We start from the raw sequence: 9404 nt of genomic DNA on the forward strand, positions 1-9404 counted from the left end.
GAAGAGAATGGTCGGTAGATCCCCGAAAGTAGGACCGGAATATATTATCATTCCGTAAACACCATGCCCGGTATAATACAGTTTTCATGCTAAAAAAAGGCGGAAACGGAAGGGAGGAAGGACACGCAAATCACAGAACGCAGCAATAGGATCGTATGAGGAACGGAAGATAGAGATGTCTAGTTGCCCTCTTTGCCAGGGTCGATCATCTTCTTCAACTCCCATTCTCGCGTGAAATTGTTGCGGAAAATGGTGAGATCTTTGATGAGATCCTGGGCCGCCTTGATGACAGCGGCACGAGGGTTCGACTCATCGGTCGTTTGAACACGAAGTTCGAACGACGGGAAGAGCGGGTGGGGTACCTTGTACCCGGCGAAAAGGACCTTGGGGTCCTTGAGGAGCTGGGAACGAAGGAGGTTCCCAAGGGTGTGATCCTCCTTGTTGAACGTGAAGGTAACGCAGTTGGGGACACCTGGGGTTGCTCGCGTTAGTTTTTAAATACTTGGAATGCTCGGGGAGCTCAAGGGATGCATACGAGTCTCGTCAACTGCGGTGACCCTGTTAAACATGTTAGCTTCAAATTCGGCTCGATCGGTTAGGTTACGTTGGATAATTGTACTTACTTCTCTTCACCCTCGCCCATGATAAAAAGCTCGAACCTTTCAGGAACGTTAGTACCACAGGCATCTTGGAAACCGCGACGGCGGTTTCTCCACGGCTGGGTGCGAATTGCAGAGCCACCCCCAATCTTGTTGTAGGAGATGGCTGGCTGGGCGGGCAGGCAGTGGGCTGGAACGCCAAATGAAGGCATAGCTGCTCGCGGACCAATCTTGTCCTTGGGGCAGAGGTAGTCCTCAGAGATTCCTGGTGGAAGCTCGGACATTTTGGGAGCTGGAAATAGAATGAGAAAGATGGAGATATGGGATGATGGAAGTGATGATGATGATGGAAGTAGAGCAGGTGGAGACGGAAATGGAAGTGTAGGTGGAAGTGAAGATGAATGTGTGTTCGTGTAGATGGTGATGATGGGTGGATGGAGCCTTTACAGCCATGAGGGAAGCGGCAGCTGTATATCACGGTGTAGCTAGCCAGCAGCTTCATACCCAACAAAATTTCCCTCGGACTCGTCCACCCCATCGATCATTCAAGATGCCACCCATCTTGTCCATCCTCCCGCTCTATAATCATCAACCGCTGATGCCTTGAACCAGGCAAACAATCTTCCATCGAGACTGTTGGGGAGACCCCCAGCTTCGTATAGGGACAATACTTCCGTCGATTGCCTCGCCAGATGCCGATGCCGTGCCCAGGACGCCTCGGAGAAACCGTCGTGTCGATACAAAGGAATAGGAGAGAACAAACCTGTCCGGTGCGTTCATCTTGACGGTTTATTCGAAATTCTACGAAACGAAGAAAGTGGATGTGTTCGGTAGATGGTATGAAAGGTGCGACGGGAGCGTCCTATGCTCTTGGGGTGTTAGCAGGGGACCCGGGAATGAAACAGCTAACAGGGCTTTTCTAACCTTCGGGCAAGATGCTAACGGCTGAAAATATCGGTTTTAGGGAGCTTTGGAGAGCTTTGAACAGATGCGTTAGCAGATTCTTGATGGTGAAGCTATCGGTGCGAAGATGTTGGCGGATGGTTGGTGGTGGACGCGATCGCAGTTCGGAGGCGAAAGAAGCGCCACATCGAACTCGCTAACCAACAAGCCAACTTTTTTACCACCCAAACCAGACCCAGATCCGGGCAGCTATTTAAAGACCAAGCGGGAACTCACCGGGAGAAGCAAACGTAAGAATCCGAATTTCAATTGAAGACGGTGTGAATGCTAACTATGGCGTGCGCATGATGAATATCGCAAGATCGAAAGCTTCCGAAGCGACGTGGATCCGGATGAGAAAAGCTACCTGGGCCTTTGGAGCCTCAATTACCACCCCCACCAAGCACTTTACAATTGCTAGCTGGTCACCGCTTCAACATGGAGCTGCAAGCTCAATTCGGGCACATGTCTTGAAAAGCTTTTAATCATATCTATACATCTTGACATGACAAATTACATTTTATTCACGAATGAATTCATATGCACGAGTTCGATTTCATTCTATCCGCCCGGCTGGGTGAAAGACGGACAGGCGAATACGAGCCGACACCATGGAGGCCCTTGTCCTCGCATGCACCTTCAACCAAGTGCCATGATATTGCATACGCTCGAGTTCCGTCGAAACGTTTGGACCTTCAGCCCAGGCTTGGTCTCCGACGGGCTGCTTTTTTGGATCCTGTCAGATAACGGCAGGGCTGCACGATGGATAAAACTGCGACAACTCGACCGCACTACACGTCGGATCGATGTGTCTACGTACATACTCCCGACTGCACCTGACGGCTGGCGCCTCTCAGGCAAGGAAACACGGATCCCTTTTCTCGCCGGCAGGGCCAAGCTTTTCCCTTGATGAAAGAACTTGTTGCACGTTGGTTAGTGCTGGGACCGAGCCAAGTCGCAAGCGAAGGCAAGAACCTCCTTGATGAGATAATCGCCCGAATTAACAATCCCCAGCAACATAATCTGAAACGACTCATCGATAGGATATGTGTTTTCAGGCAGGTAAGATTGTTTCTTCCGCGTGTCTTTAACTCCGTAATGTTTTCTCACCACCCCTCCAGGGCCGGTACGTGTTTAACCCATGCATTCGGGCTAGTCGATAAACAAGCTCCGCTTTTTTTCAAGTAGCGCCGCTCGTATAAAAGCTTCTTCGTCATCCCATTATCCATGTAATTTGGGACCACCCTGCCCGTTCTTCTGGGCTAAGTGTTCACCTTGCTGACAGTCCGTCATTTTTCAGCCTTTGTCGCACATTTCTATTCTCCATTTATTTCCTCTTAGCATTTCCTTCTAAATTTTCTTACCATCGCAAAAAATTAATCTTGATCTTTTCACGCGCACCCTGTCGGCCGACGTATCTCACCGCAAAATGTCGAATTACATGTCCAAACGCAATGTCTTCACGACAGTAACCCCCCTCCCCGCCTCCCTTACCCGGAAAACTGTCATCGAATTTTTCCACAACCACCAGGCTATGATCGATCTCAACCCTCTGGTCATCGAACGACATTCCATAAAGGCACCCGAAAATGCATCTGCCGACGAAGCTGCGTGCATTTGGTATTCGTTGACGGATAAAGTTCATTACCTCCCCGGTGGTATCGTTAGTGGTAATGTTTCTTATACAGCTTGCTTCAACGATTTGCCGAATGGGGTACAGACGCATTGTAGAGCGCCTGCTGGAGTGGATATTCGGAGCATGTGGAGTTTGAGGGGTTCTTTGCCGGGTAATTAAGATTAATCCGTCACTATTGTTTAACATTTTACTTACGAATAATACAGGCGAACCAAAAGAGCCGCTAGAACTCGGAATCACAGTTCCCAAAGAAGGCCTCTACATCCGCGAAGACGTCGACCTAAGATGCAACTTCATCCTCTCCTCTTTCGTCAAAAAGACCCTGAAAAAGGCACACTCCGTCCTCGTCGACAGGCTCATGGCCAAAGCAGAACGCAAAGAGATGGACCAAGCCCTTGCAGAGCAATTTCCAATAGGTAATAAACCCATCACGCCGGGGCAGGCCCCGGCCCCAGCAGGCCTGGTGGGAATGCCGACCCATCCCGCTTACCTGGCCCACCCGAATAATCCACACTATCCTTACGAAGCATCATCCCCGACATCAGCTCACGGACAATATCCGCCATCTATCTCAAGTTCGGACCCTCGAATGTCTGATCCAAGAATGAGCACTTATTCTCAAGATCCCCGAATGTCATACCAATCTCAACAGCCATGGTCGGGTTACGGTACGCAACCCGGTTTACAGGGCCAACTTGCTCCACCGGGGTATCAGCAACCGTACGGTTACGTCTACCCCCCCGTCCCGACAAACAACGCGGCGATGCATTCGCAAATGGGGTTTGAATACGAACAAGCCATGAAGAGGGCACAGGCGCCAGCGGCGTGGAACCCACAGGCTGGGTGGTATCAACCCACAACCGAAGCGGTTGAGATTGCCAGCTCGGAAATGGGGATGCCGTTGGATGAGAAGAAAAAGGTGGAGGATAGCGACAAAAAGGAGGAAGAGCAGGGTAACAAGGATAAGGATGCGGTAGAAAAACAGAAAAAGAAGGATGCGGAGAGCGATAAACTGCTGGAAGCTTACCCGCAACCGGTGAGGGCGAACACATACGAAATGATGTAAGGCGGGAGGGGGTGGGAGGGGCCAGCCCCGATAGGACTTTACTTTTTATTTTTATTCGTAGCTAATGTTAATGAGCGTCTGCTTTTGTATGCTTAACGGAGTCCTGGTTTGTTCGTACGAAATCTGAATTTTGCGGAGTAAGAATGCTCCGCTTTTAATTTAACTTATCCAACTGCCGGTCAATCTTGATCGCAAAAACGTGCTTCTTCTGTGGTATTTTGTGTGTTGTTCAGCTTTGATTCGGAGGCGGTTTGATTGGCTTCGATGTCTTTCAGCCCTTCCCCGGATTTCTCAACTTCAACCTCTCCATGAACACTCGTCTTCTCGCCGCGACACGAATACTTTCGAGAACGCTTCCGAGTATCGCAATCACCAGTCGAAGACTCGTTCGACGACCTGTTATATTCCCATCAACCTACCCGCGGCGTACATATCAACCCGCCATGGAAACTGCCAAGTCTGCCGCCGACCAGTTGGCCAATCCCGCAAAGAAGCTCAAGATCGAGCAGAAGACCATTGGAACTCACAAGTACGTGGTCTTTCATATCACCTTTGCTACTTGTCCAAACTTACTGACCTTCATCCAGTGGTGCCTTCCATGTAAACGCCCACCGTCTCATACCCCGCTAGATACCCCCACTGACGATCGTATAGGCCGACGAAGCCCTAGCGGTCTACCTCCTCCGCCTGACTCCGACCTACAAAGACTCCCCCGTGGTCCGATCCCGTGACCCACCGACCCTCGAAGCCTGCGACATAATCGTCGACGTCACCGGCGTCTGCGATCATACCAAACACTTCGACCACCACCAACGTACCTTCACCGAAACCTTCTCCGACAAACACGTCACCCGTCTCTCCTCCGCCGGGTTGATCTACAAATACTTCGGCAAGGAGATCATCTCGCTCAAAACCGATATCGAAGTTAACGATCCCCGTGTTGAGATTCTGTATCAAAAGCTTTACACGGAGTTCATCGAAGCAATCGATGCGAACGATAATGGTATCTCTGCTTTCCCTTCGTCGGCTGGAGCTCCTGCGTTCTCGGAGAAGGGGATTACGTTGCCGTCCATGGTTGCTGGGTTGAATCCGAGGTGGAATGAGACCATTACGGACGAAATCAGCAATTCGCAGTTTGAGAAGGCGTCGAAGCTTATGGGTGATGTGTTCGTCGATAAGCTCGATTACTACTCCAAAGCATGGTTGCCGGCAAGGGAGATCGTGGTCAATGCGGTGAAGAAGCGTTTTGAAGTCGACCCATCCGGAAAGATCATTAACTTGGGTATCTCGTGTCCATGGAAGGAGCATTTGTTCAATGTTGAGGAAGAGGAGGGAATCAAAGGCGAGACCCTGTATACCCTGTACAGCGATGGGAAGGGATGGAGGATCCAAGCCGTCTCTGTCAGCAAGGATAGCTTCGAGAACAGGAAGGGACTACCGGAGAAGTGGAGGGGTGTCAGGGATGAGGATTTGAGCGGGCTTGCAGGAATCGATGGGTGCGTGTTCGTGCATGCCAGCGGGTTCATTGGGGGGAACAAGACATACGAGGGAGCTTTGGAGATGGCAAAGAGGGCTGTTGCAGAATAAATGTATCATTTCCGGGATTATACATTTTTACTGGGTCATTACACGGGGAGTTCATCCGGAGGGTTGATTCACGATTTCATGAATTTATACGGTCATGATCCGACCGTTTGTCAATATTAATATATATAGACAAAAGTTAGTGTGATTATTAACTATTACAATACCAGCCTCGAATTTCGAGACTTACGAAAGACCTTCCAGCAACCTTTTGCTGCTCCTCTCTGCAATTTCTTCGTATTGTCCCATCCCTCGTTCCATCATCTTCATATTGCCCTTGCTGACTCTGTAAACCGTTCCTTTCGGGGATTTGTACGCTCCCTTTCCGGTGTCTTCGTAGTCTTCATCTTCATCACTTCCATCTTCGTCTTCGTGCGCGCTCTCGCCTTCGACTACACATCTCATGAAGAAACGGTCGTGGGTGACGACCAGAACCGCGCCTTTGAACTCCTTGAGAGTATCGACCAAACTCACGATCGTGTCGCTGTCCAAGTGGGTGGTGACTTCGTCGAGAATTAGAAGATGGGGCGGGGTATATAGCAAGGTAGCCAAAGCAACCCGACTCCTCTGCCCACCGCTCAGGCTTCCCATGGGGACATCGCTCGTTATCCTGCCTTGCAGTCCGAACCCGGCCAGTACCGTTCTCGCTTCCTGCTCCGTCAACTCGGGCGCGGAAGCTTGCAGGTGAGATAAAGCCGTAAGTTCTGGGTTCGCCGCCGACAAAGCCTCCAACTCCTCGACGATGTGCTGTGAAAAGTATGCGACCTTCAACCTAGGATGGAGCGTTACGCTCCCAACCCTGGGTTTCAACTGTCCGATACATATTTTTACAATCGTTGACTTTCCGGATCCGTTTAATCCGCACAATCCCACTCTCGCACCAGGGTGGATCGTCAAATTGATACCGGAAACTTGATCCTCCCCGGCCTTTGGGTACCTGTACGCCACGTTCTCCAACGCCACGAGCGAACCCGGAAACCTCAAATCCGGAGGGTCCAAAGGAAACTTAACAACGGCCGTTTTATCCATCGTAGGGATCTCGATCTCCGCTCGATTCGAATGATGATACCCCGCCAGATCCCTATTGAGTTTAAACCTCCCACCTTTCAACCCAACTTCCAATCCCGTTCTCTCCTCCAATTTTTTCTTCCTTGAAGCGGCTTGTTTCAACTTCTTATCATCTCCGCTTTTCTTCGCCGCAGCGGCGTTGTTCTCAATAGTCTGCTGCATATGCGCGACTTTCTTATCTTGCGCTTCTTTCATCTTAGTCATTCGTCTGATTTGCTTCCATTTTTCGACTTCCCAGGCCGTTTGGGTGCCTTCGAACACCTCCAACTTTTGTTCCCGGAGAACTATCAGATCCGTTCCGATTTTATCCGCGAACGCTCGGTCGTGGGTGACGACAACTAACGTCGTATCCTCGATCGTCTCAAGATGGTGTTCCAACCAGATGATCGATGGTAAATCCAAATAATTCGTAGGTTCGTCCAGCATCAAGACATCGGTCTTTTGAAACAATGCAGCAGCGAGTAATGCTCTCGTCTGCCACCCGCCGGAAAGCGAAGCAAACGGTCCATCGATCTTGTCTTCGGTAAAACGAAGACCCAGTAATATCCCCCGGGCATTAACGGAAGATTGAGAAGCAGCAGTCGACTCCAAATACATATGTAAATCATCCAACATCTCAACCGCCAACCTCGTTTCTTCTTCCAACACCGTAGCGGGGATTTCGGAATCGATAGAAGTAACGGATAACTCCGACGCCAGCATTTCATCCTCCATTTTATTCAGAACTTTTCTGGCATCCCATCCTCTGGCGCCTGATCGACGCTCGGCGATTAATTTTGCGCGTGAGAAGTCGCGGGAAAGTCTTGCATGACGAAGTCTTCGGTAGACTTTTACGATTTCGAGGGGGTTGTTGGTGTCATCCAGGGCCTTTTGGATGAGCGAGGAGTCGGAGAGGGCGAGTTCGCGTTTGGTGTCAGATCGGAGGACGTATTCGAGGGTGGTGGTTGTCGGGGAGGTTAGGGATTTGGATTGACTGGTTTGGGAGAGGAGGAGGGTGCGGAGGTTTAGCGGTAGACCTGGGATACGCTGTTCGGCGATGCACTTGAGGAGGGTTGATTTTCCTATATACCAAAAACACTTCGTTAAAAAAAAGGCCCTATGACCATAAGCGTAAAGCATATGTTAAGTAGGTAACTTACCGGTCCCATTCCTCCCAACGAGAACATATCTACGCCCTTCGAGAAGTCGCAAATGAGCATGTTGCAGGAGATCTCGGTTTTGAACGGATACGGAGAGGTCTTTGATGTCGATTTCGAGACTGGCGGCTGAGAGGTCGGCGTCCACGTGGAAACGGGATTGTTGCGCCGTGACGACGATGCCGTCGGCGGGGACGTAGAGGTGGGAGGCGTTTCCACCGGTGGCACCGGTCTTGGACTTCGGGTGGAGGGTTTGGCGGGGCATCTTGGGGTAGATTGGCCGGTAGGGGTTGGTCTACAGAAGTGGTTTGGTGTGAAGATGGGGTGTGCGGGAGCGCGTTGATCTTGTGGTATTATCGAATTAGTCAAATCGAATTGGGAAATCCCCGGACTTGGAACGACGTACGATTTTAAGTTCGAATCCGAGAGAACCGATTGAGTGAGTAAGCAAGCTCGCCTTGTAGGGCTGTAATGGTCCTTTTCGTTCGAGCTTGATAAGGAATAAGTTCTTAGTAACTAAGCATTATCTCGGAGGGATGAAGTGGGGACTTTTTATAGCAATTTCAACGAAGCCAGTAAACGTCGAAAAGGTTGCTGGCAATGAGAATCTTACAACGGAAAAATGGCCAAGAAATGATTCATTCTGAATTGCCTCTTCCGTGGTAGATTGATTCCGTGATTTTTTTGCACTTTGGATCGCTGATGTACGATGATGGTTTGATACAATAAAAATGAATTCATGAAGATGCCAATGCAGTGCCAATAATGCGGTCAAGTAAGGCGTTCGTAACGAGATATATTGAAGGTCGAAACTAGTACCATTCGGTATTCTCTCTCTAGTTATGCATAGGGATAGTCTATTTTATGATATCTTGAACTCTACTCGAGCTTCATCGAACCATATGAAGCTATTTCGAGAACCCCCAATATTGATCAATGTGCCCGCATATCCAGACATCCCCACCAAAGATCCCCTCACCCCTCCGACAACATCTTCACCACCCGAATTCCCTACCGTGAACAATACCTACGCAAATTCTCAGCGCTCTTCCGTGATGATCCCGACTGGGCATCAAAATCAGACGATCCCAAATATTTCAATAAAAATTAAGGGAAGCGCAGGAAAATGATAAATTTCTATCACGGTTGAATCACGGTGTGGAGAGGTATCGGCCCTCTGTGGTTAAAAGTAGGGAGGATGGGAAGAAGGTTGATGGGGTTCGGAAGATTAATGGATTGGAGAGGGTTGGTTTTGATGGTGGATATTTATTTATTTTTCCTAGCCTTCCATTTGGAGTGAATATTTATCGATAACTTGATTATTTTCCAGCTGTAAAGCATTTAGAGGATATCACCGAAGGAGAAAGGCTATG

At 49.6% G+C, this 9404-nt stretch overlaps 4 protein-coding genes across 4 annotated transcripts; 2 read left to right on the forward strand and 2 right to left on the reverse strand.

Moving 5' to 3' along the window:
• Positions 1-179: 179 nt before the first annotated feature.
• Positions 180-1379, reverse strand: DFL_008993 (uncharacterized protein; the record flags this gene model as incomplete). The annotated part of the gene is made up of 4 exons (XM_067638808.1): positions 180-472; positions 536-558; positions 624-659; positions 1363-1379. The coding sequence occupies 4 exons, from the start codon at positions 1377-1379 to the stop codon at positions 180-182; spliced, it is 369 nt and encodes a 122-aa protein (XP_067486660.1).
• A 1591-nt stretch (positions 1380-2970) lies between these two features.
• On the forward strand, positions 2971-4243 carry DFL_008994 (uncharacterized protein; the record flags this gene model as incomplete). The annotated part of the gene is made up of 2 exons (XM_067638809.1): positions 2971-3328; positions 3384-4243. 2 exons carry the CDS (start codon positions 2971-2973, stop codon positions 4241-4243), a joined length of 1218 nt encoding a protein of 405 aa, XP_067486661.1.
• A 443-nt stretch (positions 4244-4686) lies between these two features.
• DFL_008995 (uncharacterized protein) lies at positions 4687-5830 on the forward strand (the record flags this gene model as incomplete). The annotated part of the gene is made up of 3 exons (XM_067638810.1): positions 4687-4772; positions 4831-4843; positions 4898-5830. The coding sequence occupies 3 exons, from the start codon at positions 4687-4689 to the stop codon at positions 5828-5830; spliced, it is 1032 nt and encodes a 343-aa protein (XP_067486662.1).
• Positions 5831-6013: 183 nt separating this feature from the next.
• On the reverse strand, positions 6014-8296 carry DFL_008996 (uncharacterized protein; the record flags this gene model as incomplete). The annotated part of the gene is made up of 2 exons (XM_067638811.1): positions 6014-7956; positions 8035-8296. 2 exons carry the CDS (start codon positions 8294-8296, stop codon positions 6014-6016), a joined length of 2205 nt encoding a protein of 734 aa, XP_067486663.1.
• Between the last annotated feature and the right edge of the window lie 1108 nt (positions 8297-9404).

Source organism: Arthrobotrys flagrans, assembly GCF_004000055.1.
Source record: "Arthrobotrys flagrans strain CBS H-5679 chromosome Unknown unitig_1, whole genome shotgun sequence".
NCBI classification, from domain to species: Eukaryota; Fungi; Ascomycota; class Orbiliomycetes; order Orbiliales; family Orbiliaceae; genus Arthrobotrys; species Arthrobotrys flagrans.